This window comes from Cnephaeus nilssonii (assembly GCF_951640355.1).
Source record: "Cnephaeus nilssonii genome assembly, chromosome: 7".
Classification (NCBI taxonomy): Eukaryota; Metazoa; Chordata; class Mammalia; order Chiroptera; family Vespertilionidae; genus Cnephaeus; species Cnephaeus nilssonii.
Genome location: NC_137078.1, coordinates 26,006,337 through 26,026,857, shown reverse-complemented (window position 1 = coordinate 26,026,857; position 20,521 = coordinate 26,006,337). Strand labels below are relative to the sequence as shown.

At 43.5% G+C, this 20,521-nt stretch overlaps 1 protein-coding gene across 4 annotated transcripts in view; it reads left to right on the top strand.

The window, feature by feature from the left end:
- The first annotated feature begins 665 nt into the window (after window positions 1-665).
- The window catches only part of KIF13A (kinesin family member 13A), a 208,699-nt gene continuing 188,843 nt past the window's right edge, over window positions 666-20,521 (top strand). For all 4 annotated transcript variants that reach the window (XM_079776435.1, XM_079776433.1, XM_079776436.1 and 1 more), the window contains exons 1-2: window positions 666-800; window positions 1,046-1,136. In XM_079776435.1, coding sequence (XP_079632561.1) covers window positions 746-800; window positions 1,046-1,136 — 146 coding nt within the window. In that variant the 5' untranslated portion in view covers window positions 666-745. The remainder of the gene's footprint in view (window positions 801-1,045; window positions 1,137-20,521) is intronic.

Genomic DNA, 20,521 nt, shown 5'->3' with positions numbered 1-20,521 from the left:
CACACACACACTCGGTGGTAGAGGCACAGATGAATTTCTAGCCTCGGTTCCCCACAACCATCTTAAAATACCGCTGCAGGCGCGGCGCTGCGAGGCGCGCGGGCGGGCGGGCGGAGGGGCCGGCGGGCGGCGTTCGGTTCAGGCGCATCCAGTCCCCGGGGAAGGCCTGCCCACCCGGCACGCCCAGGCTCCGGGTCTGCGGTGACAGCGGCCCCAGAAGGGGCCTCGGGTCCACGGAGGGTCCCCGTGGGGCGCCGGTGCAGCCTCGGTCCCGGAGCCCCGCCCGGGGGCAGCAGGCGTCCCGCCCCGGACTCCCGCGGCCCCAGCCCCGTGATCGCCGGGCCCGCCGGCTGCGGGGGACGCCGCGGGCGGCCGAGTCGGGCTTCCCGGAGCCTGGGGCCCGGCGGGCGGGCGGGGCGGCGAAGATGGCGGTGCGGCCGGGCCCCCGGCGGCCGCGAGGGGCCGCGGTGCTGCGCGCTCGGCTGGGCCCGCGCGGCTAGAGAGGCGCCTGGGCCGGAGCGGCCTCCTCCCCGCCCGCGCGCCCCGCCCCGCCCCGCGCCCGCCCCTCCCCGGGCCGCGGCCGTGCCCCGCGTCGCGCTCCCCCGGGATGGCCCGCGCGCCTCGGCGCTGCCTCACGGAGCTCGCGGCGGAGCGGCGGCGGCCGCGCTCGGGGGGCGCGCGGCGGCGGCGGCGGCGGCGGCGCGGCGCGTGAGGGGCCGCCTCGGGCCGCGCGGGCGCCGCCAACATGTCGGATACCAAGGTAAAAGTTGCCGTCCGGGTCCGGCCCATGAACCGACGAGGTGAGGAGCTCTCCGCGCGTCCCGATCGGGGGTCTGGCCGGGGAGGGCGGGGGCAACTTTGGAAATTGCGGGGCGGCGGGGCCGGGCGGTGAGCGCGCGGCCGAGGCCGGGGAGCCGGGCGGAGGCGGCGCCCGCACCGGCCGCGCAGACCCGGGCGCCGGTGTCCGGCTCGGCCGCCTCCCGGGAGAGAGCCCGCGCCGGCGGGATGCTCGACTCGGCAACGCTCGTGCTCCCTTTGCTTTCAGAACTGGAACTGAGCACCAAGTGCGTGGTGGAGATGGAAGGGAATCAGACGGTCCTGCACCCTCCTCCTTCCAACACCAAACAGGGAGAAAGGTAACGCGGGCGCACAGAGGGCGGGAGGGGGACCTGACCTCGCAGTCCCCAAGTTTGAGCCAGGAAAATGGGAGGCTCTTTCCTATTGTTGGGGGAATTGGCTTCAAGTTTGTCGCACGCTCCTGTCTGAGGCTGTTGCAAGTCCAAGTTCCTCTCCTCCCTCCCCGCGCCCCGTCCACCCCACCCCCCAACCCCCTCCTAGAGCGGCATCGGGCCGGCACCCTGGCTAGAGCTCGCACCCGTCAGCTGTGTCCCCGGCAGGCCCAAGCCTAGAAGCACCCAGACAGAGAGGGGCCGCATGGGTGGGAGCCTAAGGATGATTCGTCTAACAGCCACATTTTACAGATAACAAAACTGAGGCCAGAGTGGGCAGGTGACCACCCTAAGCCCTTGTTTTTCGCGGGACCCAGTGCCCCAGTTTCTTTCCACCGCTGCACTGCCTCGTTCATTTGACAGTACTTGGTGTATAACATGGGAGAGGACCCCACAATAAAACAGAACAGTCCTGTATGATCCAGGCTGAGGCCTGGACCATTTAAAATCTTTTTTGGTGGTGATGTTGGGTTGAGATAATGCCTGAATGTAATATGCGAAGTTTGATTTTCAAGGAAACAAAAGTCTTGTCCTAGTTGTGTAGACACTGGGGGGGATGATTAAAAGGGGGCTGCGTTTACCAGAGGGCAACATATTTGCATTTGAAAAGTTGTAACTGTTGGATCCTTATTAATTCTGCTCTATTCCACCCAGCAGTATGGGAAAATGCCCTAAAATAATTTAAATATTTGGCATTTTTCTGGTAAGCCCCTGAGAAGAAAAAGGTTGGAATTCATTCAATATAGCAGTGCATTAGCTTACAAAATATAGGAGTGAAAAACTGGGAGATTTGGCAAAATGAATTCCTTTAGGACAGTGGTTCTCAACCTTTCTAATGCCGCAACCCTTTAATACAGTCACCACAACATGAGGAACTGTATTAAAGCGTTGTGGCATTAGGAAGGTTGAGAACCACTGCTCTAGGAGATCAGTATGAGTTTGTGTTCCTAGTCACCTGTTGACTGATGCGCTACAACTTAGTGATTTTTGCTCTTCAAAGGTTTTCAATGGAGACTCTGAAGTAGGATTTGTTACTTTATTGCTAAAGGAAGCAACTGCCTCCATTCTATAATCATGTGGTGTTCAGGCGCAGTTTTGCTAAATTTGGGGGAAGAAATTATCAGGATGTAAGATTTGGTGCTTTGTTTGTTTTGGTTTTTTTTGCTCTTTTGTACCAAAGCTAGCAAGTTTGCAAACATTTTGCTACCTAGAGCAGATTGTTATGGTCATAGTAAATAGCCAACTTATATTTAAAATGTTGTGTTAAATACTTTTAAGTGATGGATGTATCCTTGGGTAATATTTTTAGATACATTTTAAATATAGTAATTTAGATACATGGTTAGCAGTGTAGTTGTATATTTCATGGTCAGTAAGTAAACTCATTGAGTACATGAAAATATCACCACCACCACCCCCAAACTGGATATTTTTCTATTGTTTCAGAAAAAAATCTGTTGGGTGAGGTTCTTTAAAGCAGTCTGAGAAACAGGTAGAATATTCTAACTGCTGTTATGTAGCTGCTGTCTCTTCTCCTTGCTGGTTCTTTGCACCTGTTCCTTGTCACTTAACCATAAGGAATGTTACTGTTAGGTACTGTTTAATGAGATGAAGTTTTATCATTTGTGGTGAGAAATACTTATTTGTGGAATTTGGGTAGAAATTACAACTGTAGACAGTTGATTAGAAATGCTGAATAATCAGTGGATCGTTTTTAGGGCTTTCATGGCCACTGCCATTATTAATCAGGATCCTTTAAGTAAAAATTTGTGGGATGCTTTTGGGATTTATCCATCTGCTTGCTTATTGGAATAGCCCCTTCTCTGAAATAAGAATAGCGTTGAAATATGGGTGTTCTCTTGTTCTGTTCTTCTGGCAGATCTGATTCTGTGAGTGGTAGATGGGCCCTTTCTGTGGGGTTCTGCCTGGGTACCAGTCATTTAATTTACAGACCAACTGCGAGGGGCCAGTGCAACAGTGTTGCTTGTAGGTTAGGATTACTGTGTTGCAAGGATGGAGACACCAAATGCATTTTGATTTTCATTATGCAGCTTGGTTTCATGTTTCTCCACCAGGTTTTCCCTTAAAGCAACAGTGCATTTAAAAATAGAAACAATTCCTCCCTTGGGCTCTGGGTTGATTAATTGCGATAGTGCTTCATGTTATGTTTACAATTTATTTCTATCATTTGAAGTATAAGAAGTACTTAAAGTAATATTGGCAAACCTGTATCAAATTGAGAAGTGCCATTTTCCTGAAAATTGTAAGAAACTATGAATGTATTAGTCATAAATAGAAATTTTAAGTTACTGGGTGAAAGTTTTGAATCTCACCAGTAAAACAAGTGAGAGGGCATTGATTTCCAGGAACAGAAACAGACAGGCTTAGCTTTCATAATTTTCGCACTTTATGGAATCAAAGCCAAGACTACATGGTGAGGACTGAAAGATCGCAGGGCTTCTGAGGTTAAAGATGTTTGTTTTGGTCCTGATATTCTAAGGTTATAATACACTGCAGAGGTCCAGATTAATAGTTTGATGTGTACACCATTGCTGTTCTGAAACATTAAGACATGTGAATTTATTTCTTAAAATACAGTTGTATTACTATACAGGAGACATTTATGAAGTTCAGATCATATGGCACCATACTTGGCACAGGAGATCCAAAGGTAACTATAGGCCCAGTAACTGTGGGCCTGGCAGAGGGTCTCACCTTTGAGAGATGTGGGAAAAGGGAGGAAAAATCATTAAAAAACAATGTGATAGATTATGTAGACTATACTTTTGCCCATTGCATGCACTGTATTTTTGCAAATTACGTATTTCCTCTTCAGTCTCCTCATTGAGCCTGTGAGCTCCCTGAGGGCAGCTATCTTGTCCTACCTACCTTTGTGACCTTGCCCCTAAGCAGCACCTGGCTCAAAGCAGGTGCTCAGCAAACACCTGACTCAAAGCAGGTGCTCAGCAAACACCTGTGCCGCTTCGGTTCCCAGTGTGGTGGAGCACTGAGGAGGGGCTGTGGAAGCGACCCAGGGTCTGGCACCCTGCAAAGACAGGTGGCATTTACGCTGGCCATGTGGGTGCTAATAGGGTAGCAAGAACAGGAAAAAGTCCTTGTCGAATAAAGTTAAAGCATACCTTCCAGAAATTACTTCGGGACGATTGTGTACACACACACACACACACACACACACACACTCACACACTCACACACTCACTCACACACTCACACACACACACACTCTCTCTCTCTCTCTCTCACACACACACACACACACACACACACACACACACACACACACACACAGTTCAGTTCAGGAAGGGGGAATAGAATGAGAACCCCTAATTTGCCAAAATGGGTTATAGTTAAAAAATCAAAGTATACAGAGACATATGGTGAAAAGTCTTCCGTTCTCCCCTGCTGTCACTCCTACTCTTCCCATCCCCTCACCTCTCAGAAATAAAGATAACCGCAGTCATTTGTTTTTCATGTATATTTTCAGATATACACTTATATATTGTTTATATGTATTTTAATAAATATGTGTATATATGCATGTATATATGCAGGTTTGGGCAAAGGTAGGTTTATAGTTTGATTGTGAAACACAGTTCATTCTTGTATTATTATTTATTAATTATTGTATTATTTTCCATATAACCAACTATAAATCTACTTTTCACCCACCATATATGTGTGTGTGTGTGTGTGTGTGTATATTTATTTATTTTATTAAAAACATTTTTTTTAATTGCCATCTAAGGATATGTTCTTTTAAAAATTGACTTGAGAGAGAGAGGAAGGGAGAGAGGGAGGGAGAAGGGGGAAGAGAGAGAGAGAGAGAGAGAGAGAGAGAGAGAGAGAGAGAGAGAGAAACATCGATGTGAGAGAGAAACATGGATCGGCTGCTCCTGTATGCTCCCCAACTGGGAATTGAGCCTGCAACTTGGGTATGTGCCCTAACTGGGAATCGAACCCACAACCTTTGGTGTATGGGATGACGCTCCAACCAACTGAGACACAGCAGCCGGGGCCCTACCCTGTGTATTTAAATCAGTGTACATAGTTGAAAGTATAAAGTAGGTTTATAATTTATAAAGGCTATGATAAAAAAAATAATTCTTTTCGTTTCTTTCCCCAGGGGCAGCCACATATAGCAATTTTAGCTCATTCTTTTGGAATTTCCCTCTATATTTCTGAGTAACATGCTGGTAGTGCTAGTGTTTGATTTCTCTCTTTGTTCTCTTTCTATGTTCTATCCCCAGCCCATCCCAAATTCTTTCTATTCCCCATTTTTCCAATATAGTAATTTTGGTTGCATCAGTATTTAGTGTTTACATTATTTATATGACCAAATAGACCACTGTTTATAGTTGAACCATGTACTCTTATATGGTCTCTTTTCCTATCTCTTTTCTATACAGAACTTTTTGTTTTCCCTGGAGTTAACAATTATTTCTATTTTTTCCCTTTCCTTTATTTTGCCGCTTTTTCTATGTACTTACTTATTCTTAATTCAGCATTTACTTTATCTGCCCCTTGCCTTATTTCAGAACATTCAAACATATCAAGTACTCTCTTGATTTCATCTTCTTAGAAACATTTCTCCTTGACCCTTCTTACATGCTCCTTTATGAACTGATGGCCTTCTCTGCCTGGTTTAGCCACCTTCCTGAGGTTTCCGTCACATCATTCTGAGGATTCCCCTTATCTGTTTTCTCTGAGAACGTCTTGTTTTTCTATTTCCCTTTTCTTTCTTGGTTTACTGCCTCAGTTTTATAGAGCGCATCCTTTACTATTTCCAGAGAAAGGGTGCTGAGGAGGTAAAGTGTTTTTGAAACCATGAAAATATCTTTGTTCTACCCACTCACCTCATTGATAGTTTGGATGGGTATCAAATTAAAGATGTTGGTTGCCCTAAAGTCTTTTACCTTCTGGTGTTTCTGTTGAAAAGTCCAAAGCTATTTGGATTTCTAAACCTTAGTGTGTAACCTAGGTTTTCCCTCTCTGAATCTTGTGGAATATTCCTCTCCCCCCCCACCCCCACTCTACCTTTTTGTATGTGAAATTACCATAGTTGGGCCTTTTTGTCCTGGAGACTCATGTCCTTTGGTTCTAAAATCATCATCATCATCATCATCATCATCATCATCATCATCATCATCATCTTAAATTCTCCTGTTTATTCATTCTGTGTCCCCCCCGCTGCCCCACAACACTTATTTCGATATGGAGTTAGTTTCCTGAACTGGTCATCTAATTACTTTTTATTTTTCCTTTCTACTTTTCATCTCTTGTTTTTTGTTCTACCTTCTGGGAAATTTCCTCCACTTTCAACCCTAATTTTTCTTTTCTGTGGTCATGTTTTTAATTTTCAAGAGCTCTCTTTTTGTTCCCTAATTTAAAAAAAGTAGCATCCTATTCTTGTTCCTTGGTTGTGGTATTTTTGCCCTCTTTCTGAGGACATTAATGATAGACTCCCCTATGTAGTTCACCCCTCTCCCTGCCCATCTTTAATGTCAAGGACCTATCTCCGGTGTAGCTATATTCAATTGATTCTGGGTGTCTCCGGGAAAAGACTATTTATGATTTATTTTTGTGTTCTCAGTGCCTAGATTCAAGAATGCCCAGCACACAGAAAATACTTTGTATATGATCTTAGCTATTAAAATTTTATTTCTATTAGAAGAGTCTATCAAATTCCCTTTTTATTTAACTTTCAGCAATAGAAATAAAAATAATGATTCTCTTTAGAGCAAATGAAAATGCTAGAATTGAAGGTGGTAGCTGCCCCAGACAACTCTCAATTCATGAAGATAATTCTAGTCAATACAGAAAGTTGGAAGATTTTGAAAAAATCCTATTTTTGTGTCACTATTGCAGATATTTTAGTTCAGAAATTTTTAATTAAAAATGTGTATATATCTTGGGCTGGGAAAAATTTTCAAAATGCTATCAAACTGACCAGTTTATTGTCTTACCACTTCATTTGGCTTCGTCTAACAAAATCTAGAGATAAATGTATAACTTGGATTGTTTTCAATTTTCAACAAAATTGCACATGCCATGCACTCAAAGTTTTAAGATTTGCAGGTACAAGTTTCTCCCAAATAGTAGGCTTTTTGAAGACCTCAATGTTTCTCAGAGTTATTCAACCACAATTATCTTTTCTTAAATCTTACCAGGAGCTAGAGCTGAGAAGGTGTTAATACATTTAATATTCTAATGAGTTTGGAGAACATTACCTAGGATGGAAACAGAGTAGCAGAGACACCAAGACAAACAGAAGTACTCAGAGAGATGATTTTGTATCTGACAATGTAAGAAATTAAGTTTACTGAGAACAGAGCTGTCAATAGAGGAAGTAATGCTAAAATTTATGTGGAAACATATTAAAACAGTCAAGAGCTTATTTAGGTGGGATCTTCTTTCCCAAGAAGATCACTCAACAAAGTATTTCTGGGAATTTAGACTTGCAAATGTAAGAAGAAAATGTGAGAAACACATAGTTGTTGGATTTATTTGGCATGTTACCATCCAACCTAGGTGGAAACTAAATAAACACAGGGAAAAAAAGTCAAGTTTTTACATCTCTAAAATTTTTTTTAAAAAAATGCATAATTCTTATATTTGATTGTAGGACTTAAGTTTAAAGAAGAAGAGAGGAGAAATCCTGGTAGACTTTCAGTATTAGAAGGACACCCAGTCCAAGCTTCATCATTTACTTGAATCTAGCCTTTATTTCATGTTGCTATGAGGTGAACAGTTCAGCGAATCATTGATGAAGTAGTAGAACTGTTTTACCAAATGTTCTTGGCATGAACTTTTCACATTGAAACATAATCATTGTGTGTATATGCCTGTTTTTTTTAAAACTGCTTCCTTAGATACTCTGTTTTTGCACAGGTAACTATAAGAAGCATGGCGGAAATTAATGTAGGGGCACAGCTGTCATTGACCAGCCAAGCTTAACAAATCAGTTATTCTTATTTTTCCTCTGTCTTTGTTCATATAATGCAAATATTTGCAGTTATAATTTAGTTTTGCCTTTCTCCCATTTGTTTTTGTCATGCAACATTGTTTCCATAATTATATAAGAGTGGGCAAATGTAGGTTTACAGTTGTTCACAATAATAAATAAATAATAATATAAGAATAAACTCTGTTTTATGTACTTATAGCTGTAAACCTACTTTGTCCACCTCTGCAATTTTAATAATTGAATAGTCTGTTGAATTTTATAATTTTTAACCATTTCTGTATTTTTGGATCTTAAGGTTGTTTCTCTTAAAGATTATAAATAACTGAGAGCATCCTTATGAAGCTCTTTCATACTCCTTTGCTAATTGAAAGGCATTTCTTCTCAAACAAGCTTGCTAATATAAAAACATACTTTGAAACTTTATGGCAACATAAACTATTCTTTTTCATTATAATGGAATTAAAAGTTGGTAATTTTCAGATATAAGTATGACATAGGTCATGGAAAAAAATATTTTGTATGGGCAGTAACAAGAGCAGTGGTTTTCTCAGTTGAGTGTGCATAGAATCATCTGGAGAGTCCCACCCAAAAAGGTTCTATCCAGCAGGACTGGTGTGTGGCTTGAGAATTTGCATTTCTAACAAATTCCCAGGTGATGCTGTTAGCTCAGGACTAAGCTTTGAGCGCCACTGGTCTAGACCAGCACTGTCCAATAGCATTGTCCGTGTGATGGAAATGTTCTGTATATCTGCTGTTCAATATGGTAGCCACTAACCATATGCGAGTATTAAGCACTTGAAATGTGGCTAATGTAATCAAAGAACGGAATTTTAAATTTAATTTTCATTAATTTAAATAGCTACCTATGACAGGTGGCTACTGCATTGGACAGCATAGGCCTAGAAATGTTTCTCAACCATGGTTGCATATTAGAATTACTTGGGGTGCTTTAAAAATAGGTTCTTGGGCCCCCTTTGCCCCCAGAGATTCTAGCTTAATTGGGCTACAGTGCAACTTGGACGTTGGGATTTTTAAGTACTTCCCATGTGTCCCAGTTGCTATTGTTGCTACTCCCCAAAATGTAGTTAAGACAACCACTTTCTTATGTCATGGATTCTGTGGGTCAGGAATTTGGACAGAGCAAAGTAGATATGACATATCTCTTCTCCGTGATGTCTGGGGCCTCATCTGTGAAGACTAGGAATCTGGGTGTGTAGTCATCTCAAGGCTTGACCAGGTTGACTGGCCCAGGTGACTGCCTCACATGGTTGGCACTTGATTCTCCTGTGCAGCCACGGCTGAAAACCACTGGTCTAGTGTAATAAACCAGTTTTTAACGCCCACTTTCACACGTTGTCCTTTGGTTTATTTTACCATTTCATTGTGATCCTGTATGCAAATCCTCAGAACCATTAACTTTCTCAAAATTAATGTTTGAGAGCCTCATAAAATAGGCCTAAATATTTACCTTATTAAAGGCAATGTGTGGAACTTTAACAGGGTCTTCCTGTGTTAAGGGTGTGTATTGTTGTGAAAGTAACGCCTCTGAAAGCTAAATAAATTCTCTCCCATTTCTAGAAAAAGCCTCTTACTCCTAGCCAGGTGCATTTAATCATAAAGCCTCCCCTCATTTGTTTGTACTTGAATGTCCGCAGAGGGGAAAGGAATTACCTAAATTGTCCAGATGCAGGGGACTTGCCTATCCCTTCCCCTGATACTGACGTCCTGTGGACCACAGTTCCCGGTGTTAGCCCTTAAACTGTGTGGTGATACCAACTTCAGCTCCTGTACCCCCTCTGCGTAGACATGATGGCATGATGAAGTGGGTAGGAAGAATGTGTGCCTCCTGGTTCTGCCTCTAGCTTGGTCTATATCCTTGAGCTAGCCATAATCCTTTTCCATCAGAGTTTCTTCATCTGTAAAACGGAGAGCTACACTAGATCATCTGGTTTTTTTTAGGCTCTAAAGTTCAGCTTTATCCCAACTGTACTTAACTGTAGAGTCAAATAGAGTAAGTAGGTAACATTTATAGGGGCTGAAATGGGTTGCTTGTAATTTACTTCTTGTCAGCGTGTTGGGAAAGCTGGGGAGGACAGGGTCACTGTTCTCGGCAGGCTCAGTTTGCCTGCAGTAGCTGATGAGAGAATTGAAGGTGTCGAGTGAAATAAGACAGCCACCAGCTCCAGATACCCGAGGTCGTTATCAGCTAGCTAGGAGCCTGGGTCCTTAGACATTCTACCTGCCTCCTTCCTTCACTGGGGGCAGCAGCTTTCACATGTGGCTGCGGGGCGCTGTGAACTTTTCAATTAGTTTTCATCCTGTACCGTTGTGTTCTTTCGGGACCCAGTGATTTTTAAGCTGTTCTTGCAGGCATACAGCTGTTTTATGCAATAAGTATGTATGCGTGGGGGTGGGGAAATGACATTTCCAGAGCTGTTGGCTTAAAGCTTCCTTGGGCAGCTTATTTTGTTTCTGAGCATTCTGTTACAACTCTACCAAACTATGGTCAATCCCCAGTATGTCTGATCTTCGGTGATGAGACAACTCTGGTGTGTGGGTGTGTCCGTGTGTCCGTGTGTCCGTGTGTGTGTGTGTGTGTGTGTGTGTGTGTGTGTGTGTGTGTCCCCGTGTGTGTGTGTGTGTGTCCGTGTGTGTCCGTGTGTCCGTGTGTGTCCCTCTGGTTTGTGCCTTTTACCCTTTCTTTGGAAAGCAGAGTGGAGTTGTGGATTATGTGGGGTCCTTCAGAGTCTGTTCTGTAGGTGTGATGAGCTTTGGTGCTGCCAGAAGAGGCGTGAGGACAGCCTCTGGTAGCAGTTCCTTTAAGGGAAGAAGCTTGGAGCCTTGTTTTTTTAAGACAGGGAACAGGAAGGAAGCCTTTGAGTTAAAGGAAGCTCTTCCCTTTACTGTTGGCTCTTTGTGTTGTCTTGAGGAGACACTCCCTAGATTGTTACACCCACCATGAATGACCACAAATATCCCTGTATCTCCAGCTGGGAGCCTCAGAAGAAAACCAGAAAGGGCAAACAGTGGTGAACTGCACCGGCGTTCTGTTGTGAGCATGGGGTAGACTTATCCCCAATTTTGGGAAGGCCATATACATGTAGTTTGAAGGCCAAACTCACATGTAGTTTGTTGGTCAGATTAACAAGCCTTTACATATACTTCCATTCTGTGATTTAATGAAACAAGCCTTCAGAATTGATGCTTAGTGTGTGAACATATCTAGTATTATCCCAGCTAAGCAGAGACTGTGTAAAGGCTTTCAGCTGAACTTGCAGTTGTAACTGTCCTTTTTAAAGTTGGGTAACAAACTGTTAGGGTGTTTTGTTTACTGTTGGCTCTTTGTGTTGTTTTGTGTTTTCTATCCTTAACTACTTCTATTTATATATCTAATTAAAGCTTAGTATTCACCATACAAACTGTAACAGGGATGGTTACACTATTACATTGAGAAAGATCCTTAAAATTACTTGTTTCTCTTGGGTAATGTTTTAAAAGTAGGGAGGAGTGTGGTAGGGAAAGCTTATCAAGATAATGGTGTTAAATTTGAGCAGCCTTATCCAGTTTTAAACATCTGCTTTTTTGATCTAGAGTTACAGTACAAATAGGTAACATTAGCATGGTAATGCCACTTTAAGTTTTTTTTGAAACCTTGAAGTGTTGCTGGCTTTGATAGAACTATATTGCTCTCTTGAGGATGACAGCTTAATTTGCATTTTTATGATGAATTATTCAGTGGAAATAATTTTCCAAAATTGTTGATCTACTGTTTTCTTAAGGGACTAAAAAAAAAAAAAAGTTCTTTAGGCAGGTTATTAACTAGTTTTTTCCAAGGGTGACTTACTCTTCTTGCTCATTGATTGGTTCCTAGAGTTTCAAAATTTTAAAAGCCAGTAGAACAAAAAAATTGGATAAACAGAGTTTCTAACTTCTTTTAAATATGCTGGGAAGCACACTACAACAAAAACACCACTATATCTTGATACTGCATTTAATAAAGGACTCTCAACAACAGAAAGAAAGGCATATTTAGAATTTAAACATTGCATACATTTAGTTTTGTAAAAAATTCACCTCATTGTTAATTTTATTCTTTGCTGGAAAGTAATGGAAATACCATTACAGGTGACCCCTGGACTATGACATACAGTTGGATGTCCCCGGGGACTATGATGCCTAATTCGACATCAACTATTAGAGTTTTTGAGCTTCTTAGACTCCTTTAGTCCTTAAGGCCCAAGTGGTTAAAGGATTTTTTTCTATTAAAAATCAAATAGCGTTCTTCTTATTTGGTGTATAATAGACTTTGTTAAATGGCAGGGTGCATCTTTGCTTTTGTAGTGTGCTATATTGAGTTAACCTCACCAATCTATTTAACAGCCTCAATAAGCTTTAAATTTTCATAATGATTGTGAATTACCTTGTAGCTTAGCCAGAGCTTTTAACTCTCAAAGTAAGAAAATCTTTTATTTGCCTTTTACAGTGTTTCTGTGGCCGTCAGTTGGGTGTGAATAACTAGCTTTATAAAACACTACAGGTGTTGTGACAGAATGGTGTAGTAACCAAGAGCCACTGAGTGGACTTTGGAGGCAAACTGATCTTGTATAAAACGAACTGTGCAGCTTATTAGCTGTGAAATGTTGGACAAGTCCCTTAACCCTTGTGTCTTGGATTCCTTATCTGTAAAGTGGGAATAATAAAAGTTCAGACCTCATGGGTTAGGGTGTACATAGCATACATTAATCATGGATAATTTCATTCTTTTTATTACCATAGAACTCTTAAGCTTATTTACCTTAATGCCTAAAAAGAGCAATTAAAGAAGGAAGTCTCAAAATTCTAACTTTTAAGTGTTAAGAATTTTCTGATTACTTTTGATTTAAAGACTACCTTTATGATGTCAAATCAAGTACTTCACCGTCTCAGCTGACAGAACACAGGAACACAGCTTTGCTGAGCTGGACATAATGATCATTTTTGTCGAGAAGGAAATTCTATAACAAATGTTCACCAGTTTCTAGTCATTTGGCAGTCATTCGTTTAGGTGAAGAATTTTTGTCGAGAAATTGTATATGGAATGCCTGTGAGAAGTAATTATTCTTGACAAAACATTGCCATGTTTTTAAAAGTGTGTGTGCAAAGAAGGGGGCTGGTAATGGGAGGGTGCAGCAGAGCTGTGGAATAATAGCTGAAGGGGGAAACTACTGCAAATAGCCTGCCTGGAATTTCACCCATTGTCCCACTCGCTAACATGAGGGCTTGTTGATGGGTCATAGGGGTGGGCTCTGACTCCAATTCTAGAACTTCAACTCTGTTGTAGTTGTTGGGTGCTGGTCTCCTTTGCTACCCTAGGCATAGTACATTCTCAATAAATGCTTGTTGTGTTTAATTATATTTCTAATGATTGGATATATGGTGATGAGGCTTTTGTTAGTGTAGAGATTCATAGGTGGACAGTACTACCTAATCATAAACTGACTTCTGAGAAAATGACTGTCTGAAGCTACTAAAACATTGTGTTCAGTAATATTGGGTTGCTATACTTCACTTTTTCTTCCTGAGGCAACTGACTTTATTATCCCAGCCCCCAGGCTGGTGACTCTTGTTCTGCTTACCATATTGCAAACGTGGACTCAGGGCCTCTCCATTAAAAATTCAAAATAGAGAAATATTTTTACTTGTATATCTGGTTCCCTGGCACCCTTTCTTTAGTGGGTATATTTTACCCCTGAACTCTCTTTTACTTACTTATTTATTTTTTATAATCTTTTTGTTTCACATTAAGATTTGAATAATATATTTAGGCTATTTCATAGAAACATTCTAGTTTCCTTTGAATTTACTATTTATTTTCTTTCTTTTCCATTGATTTTTAGAGAGAGTGGAAGGGAGAGGGAGAGACAAAGAGAGAGAAACGTTGATGTGAGAGAGACATATCAATTGGTTGCCTCCCCCACGTGCCCCGACCAGGGCTGCAAATCAAACCTGCCACTGAGGTAAGTGCCTTGACCGGATTTGAACCCAGGACCCTTCAGTCTGCAGGCCTGATGCTCTATCCACTGAGCCAAACTGGTGAGGTCTGAACTTTTATTATTCCCACTTTACAGATAAGGAAGCCAAGACACAAGGGCTAAGGGACTTGTCCAACATTTCACAGCTATTAAGCTGCACAGTTCGTTTTAAACAAGAGCAGTTTGCCTCCAAAGTCCACTCAGTGACTCTTGGCTACTACACCATTCTGTCACAATACCTGTATGTTTGTGTTTTTTTTTTTCCTTTTTATTGATCATAGAAGAAGGGGGAGAGAGAGATAGAAACGTCAATGATGAGAATCATTGATTGGCTGCCTCCTGCACCCCTATTGGGGATTAGGCCAAAACCCCGGCATATGCCCTTGACCGGAATTGAACCCAGGACTCTTAAGTCTGCTGGCCAACACTATATACAACCAGCTAGGGCTACTATTTATTTTCTTAAAGTCTTTTTCAAGAGATATATCAAGCAAACTTACATGCATGCATATTTATGGTATTTTTATAAATGAAAGAGATGCATGCCCTCTCAGAAATTTTGACCAATTTATCCATTTTTGTGTGTGTTTTTATGCAGACATACACTAAAATTAAAGAGGAAGACAAAACATTTTGATATGCTAAATACTTTGTAGGTGTACATGAATGAACATGAAGTGTGTGCTGTGCTTTTCTTTTTTTTCTCTGCACATAAAACATCTCTGCCAACATTCACAGCCTGCGGCCTCGTAAGTGGGGAAAGTGTAGGCCTGTGTTTCTCCTGTTGCCTCTCCCCGCTCTCAGTTGTGCTCTCAGAGTTTGCTGCTTTGCCCCTTGTTCCAGCCCTGGAAGCACAGAACAGGATCAGCGGTGGAGAAGGGGAGGAATTATGGGAAGGGAACAGGCCTGGCCCCTGAGCACCAGCATCCTGACTGCCCCGTCCCCCTTCCCCCAAGCAGCCTTGAAGTCAGTGGTAGGGCAAGATGGGGGTGGAGGAGGGGGTCGGGTGAATATTTTTAAATGTCTGAGGTATGTACTAGTTTTAAATTGGAAAGATAAAGCCTTTCACTTGATTAGCCAGCCTTCGTGATTAGACGGCTATTACTCCGCATGTACCAGATCCTGTCAGAAAGTGTCATTCCAGGTCTGACACTGAGTGCAGAGGAACGTTTTTATTTCAGGATTCTGAGAGGATCGAATGGCGACTTGAAAGTAACTAGATTTCAGATCAGTTATGTGTTCACAGCATTTTGCCAGATTCAATGACCAGGTTTTTGGTTTTAAAAAAATAATTTTAATGCAGTCTTTGACTTAAACATCTGGATCCTGGCTAGCCCTGACGGTGGGTGTTAGTAACAAGGAACTTCTCCCTGAGCCTCTTATTTAGTGAACTAGTGACCTGGTGCACGAAATTCGTGCACATTAAAAGGGGATTAATTAGAGGAAATAATTTAATATTGCTATTTGTCCTTTCTCTATAATAGAAGTGCAGAGATGAAAGAAAATTAGTAAAATGTATATGAAAACCTTCCTCCTGTCAGAGTCTGGGGCACACCATGGGATTCAGAGTCAAGTCCCCGCCCACCTACATGCTCCTCAAAATCGTGTGAGACCCAGACCTGGCCGGCCCCTGCCCCCATTGGGCTAGATCCACACCTGGCCAGTCCCACCCTTGTCAAGCCCTGCTGGGCAGGGCACATAGCCTTAGGTCCCCTGGCCCGATGCCAGGACAGGGGGCGTGGTCTGAGGTCCCCCACCCCAGACTGGGGCAGGGGGCTTGCCTTGAGGTCCCCCATCAAGCCCCGCCAGGTGCGGGACATGTCCTGAGATCCCCTGTCAAGCCCCACTGGGTGGGAGGCATGGCCTGAGGTCCCCCGTCAAGCCCCACCAGGCGGGGGAGGGGCACAGCCTCAGGTCCCCCATCAAGCCCCACTGGCAGGGGGTGCGGCCTGAGTTCCCCCGACCCAGCACTGGGGGTGCACCTTGAGGTCTCCCGTCAAGCCCTGCTGGGTGGGGAGCACGGCCTGAGGTCCCCTGTCAAGCCGCACGGGGGCAGGGGAGGGGGAGGGCATAGCCTCAGGTCCCTGCTGATTGCTCGTTAAGGCTCCTTATGGGAACTTGGCTTCAGCTGTGGGTGCAGCCATCTTTGTGACTGAGTGATGGTCAATTAGCATATTCCCTCTTTATTAGACAGGAGTCTTTCTAGGGATTCAGTGATAGGCTCTGCTTAGAGTGCTGAGCAGAAATAGGTTTTTGCCATCGACAAGCCATGAATCCTTCCTCCTTATTCTGGTGCCCTTCCTCCGTTCGTGTGGCCAAAGCCTGCTGCCCTGAATAGAGACTAACAGAAGTGCTCAGAAGGGTGGCTCGTTCACGGGTGTGTGCCTGAGATGGGCTGCTGTGAAAATGTAAGCACCTTGGTGTTTTTCCTCCCTGCTAGTTCTATATTTTATCTACTTTATATTATAAAAGAGCTAACAGAACTTTTACTATACATAGAATTGTAATGGTAGGTGGCTAATCAAAATTAATAATCCTGTTTTTACTTTTTTATTGAATTTACTAGAAGCCCGTTGCACGAAGATTCGTGCAATAGACCTTCCTTCACCTGGCTGACGGCACCAGTTTTCCGCCGGCACCAGTTTTCCTCTGGCACCTGGGACCCAGGCCTTGGCTCTGGCCACCCGCCGATCGGAGCGCCTCTCACCGGCCCGATCGGCCACCCCGAGTCCCGCCACCCACACCTCCCGCCGGCCCAATCATGGGCGTAGCGGAGTGATGGTTAATTTGCATATTACCCTTTTATTATGTAGGATAGGGGTGACCTTGGTTAATACAATTTTACAGGAGTCAGGTGTACAGTTCTACAACACATCATCTGTGTAGTGTATGTTCACCAGCCTGCAGGTTGGCTCTTCGTCTGCTTTAAAGTTGGACAAGTAGGAGAGAAGTGGTATTTGGGGGAGGACTGAAAACTCCTGTTCGAATCTGAACATGTGGAAACTTAAACCAAAGCTACCTTTTTCAAAAGCATCTCCTCCTCTGTTTCACCAAGCCCTGGAGTAGAATAAGGCAGTTTTAGAGGAATTTTGTTTCTTGCGGTGTTTGCAGTGTGAGATGCCTGCAGGCCAGAGCCTCGCCGTCCTGTGCGTGAAGGCCCTTGCCTCACTGCTGTCCCAGAGGTGCTCTGTGTCGCTAGGACCTCCCAGGCTGCCCTTTGGCCAGTGAGGTGGGGTTGAGAGAAGCTGTAGTTTAGGAGCTGATGTGCCTTTTGGGGCCTATAAATTGGGGGGAAATAATAATGCTTCCTACTTGTAGTTTTCTGAAAAGCTGTTTCTCATGAGAGCTCTTCAGTTGCTTGTGGATTCTCGCTTGCATAATGTGGCCCTTTAGTAAAGACTTCTCATAGCTTAGCAGGGTATTACATCAGTGCACACAGCCACGTGGTGCGAGAGTCATGACTGTCCGTGTCCCTGTGTGACCATTGTTAGTGGGGCCAAAGCCCTGGCCAGTGTCTGGTGCCACCTGCTCTGGGCACTGTTTCGTGGAGGGCCGTACTCAAGTGAAAACTGCCTGATGTCTCACACGCTCTGACTGGGAGGCAGAGAGATGCTAGCAGGGCTCTGTGCTGCTTTGCACCAACTCAGTGAACGATCTTCAGAGTACGTCAACTTTAGAACTTACAGCACTTGTTTCTCATTTTGGCCAGGTTGCAGCCTCAATATTGGACTATACTTTTGGGAAGGAGCTTGATATTTTATTTAATAAACTGTCCATTCTTGTTTGCTTCCACTGGCACTTGAGGAGCTCTGTGGATAGTGAAGAGGAGATAGAGCACATACAGGACCCTTTGTCCGAGTACACCTCCCAGCTGATCCCCAGGGTAGGGCAGGCACAGCTGGGCAGCTGTGCTCTGAGCCGTGGGTCTGTGAAGACATGTTCCAGGCTTCTGGTCCTTCACTAGTTTCTAGAGTGTTTTACAGGTTAGAGGCACAGCTGATTGTGAATGTTTTGTTAGTGTGGGCGTGTATGAACACTTTTATGTAGCTTATCTACAGGCTGAATGATACTCATAAAGTGCCTTGGCATTTAGTCACCGACGGTTCATTATAGCTCTTTGAGTTTAGTCATGCAGTAATGAGTAAACGTTTCCAAGTATCTGAATGGAAGATAATAACCAACTCCATGTCCCTGAAGAATTTGTACAGATGGCTCAGCACCTTTTCTAGACTATAAACTCGAGAGCAGAGCCCCTGGTCTTATTTATCTTGTTTCTTCCCTACTTCTTTCCCCCAGCAGCTGGCACATGCCTGTACATAGTAGATGTCCTCACATGTTTGTGATTGGATACAATGAAAGGTGTGGGTATGCATTTTATGCCCTGGTACGGCGAGTCTGTGCGGGGAGTGTTATGATTTGATCCTGAGGCTGTATCCTTCACACCACTTGTGGTTCTACCGCTTCTAGACTGGGCCTTTCGAGACCTTTAATTTCTGCTTTAGATTATTACATAATGACAGGCTGTGCACTGTGGTGTGGGTTTTTTGGGTAAGACAGTAGAAATAGAGGTCGGGCCTCCTACAACTTTGACTACCCCTGCCTGGGGCTGCAGGCAGAGGTCATCTCTGTTAGCACCACTTAGGATAAGTAGAGGTCCATCCAGCTGAGGGCTTGCCAGGCTTTGACAAAGTTTACATTTTTAATGTTTGCTGCACAACCTGCATAGCAGCCTCAGCAGCAAGTCCGAGTGGAAGAGAATTCTTTTGTAGGCAACGCCATGAGGCATGTCTCACTTCCTATAGTGCCAGAGCTGTTGTCTGCCCCAGAGGTGGGGTGTTCCCAGCCTTGGGTGTTCCTGCACCAGCCTAATGTGGTTGGTCTCGATGTGAGTGAGATTATGGGAAGTTTTTCCTCCATTTGTCAGGGACAGAGAGGGGTGGAGGTACAGAGCTGGGAGAAAGGGTGGATAGTAGTGTGGTGCCTGTTAACCTGGGACAGCTCCCTGAGTGGCAGGAGCTGCTGGCCTGCTTACTCTTCTTTCTGCTGGTGGGTAAGGGCACTTCTCATCCTCTGGTTCCTAAATGGCAGTTAGGTTGATGCTCCATCTTCTGCTTGCCCTTGTCGCAGGTGTTACTTTTTTTTTTTTTTTAATTGAAACATGGAGGTCAAATGATGCTATTGAGTATGTCAATCCCCCAGGGGTACTAAGGGTGGTAGGAAATTCATAGCATGCTGTCCAGGAATGCACATTGGAATGAAGTCACATGAGAATGGCATTCTACAGGGATAGCTTTGAGTCTGTTTTAGTTTATATTTTTAAGTAAGCCATTGCAGACTTTAGTCTTTATTAAGACTGTACAGACTTTATTAAATAAGCCATTACAAATTTTATTTAATAAGCACCTTATTAACAAGCTATTTTTGGTAACAGTTACCAACAGTTACCAAACTTTGAGGAGCTATAGTACCATGGCTGAGCCTTGATGGTTCAGAAATCAGAGCAGGAAGGCAGAAGACTCAGTGGCCAGGTCTTACCCACAGGGGGTGAGAGATGGGCAGCAGCTTATAGGAAGTGGTTGCTAATAGCAGTCTGTCTGGTGGGTTTTTCATGACTCTGGAGATCACCCAGCACCTTGACTCCTGGGACCTACAGCCGTTCCCGAAAGGCTTTGGATAGTGTTCTCTGCCTTGGACAAGTTTAGTTTTCCAATCCGTGAGCAGTTGAGTATAAGAGGGCCCCTACTGTCTTTCTTTCTTCACAACACTTTAAAAATGATAAACTAACAAATAAAACTGTTCTGTTATTTAAATCCAAGGGTCTGTGTGACTGACTTTTTAGGAACTTGCAGCTAACTTTTGCTGGCTCAAGTTCTCTTTATGCAAGTGAAGTGAGAGGCATATATCCTTTCTTCTCTTTTTGAAATCTCCAATAACTTTTTAACATACAATTTTTCCTAATTATAAAAGCGACGCCCATTCACTGTTAAACAACTTAGAAAATGTAGGACGTTAGAAATCAAATAAAATTTGCTCATAATCTCTTAACATGTTGATGCTTTCCCCTTTTTCTATGCATGATATTTTATACTGCTGAGGTGAAGAACTTATTTCTTAAGGTTATGAAAACACAGCAGATGCATAAAGCCTCTAGGCTGTAACACTATCTAAAAATTTAGAATACTAAGTTCAGTAAAGCATTGGTCCAACTCAGAAATCTGTCTCATTGATTTTGTTTGTTTGGTTGGTTGATTTTATCTTTAACCTCTCCCTTCATCAAAGTTTTCCTCTTCTTAATC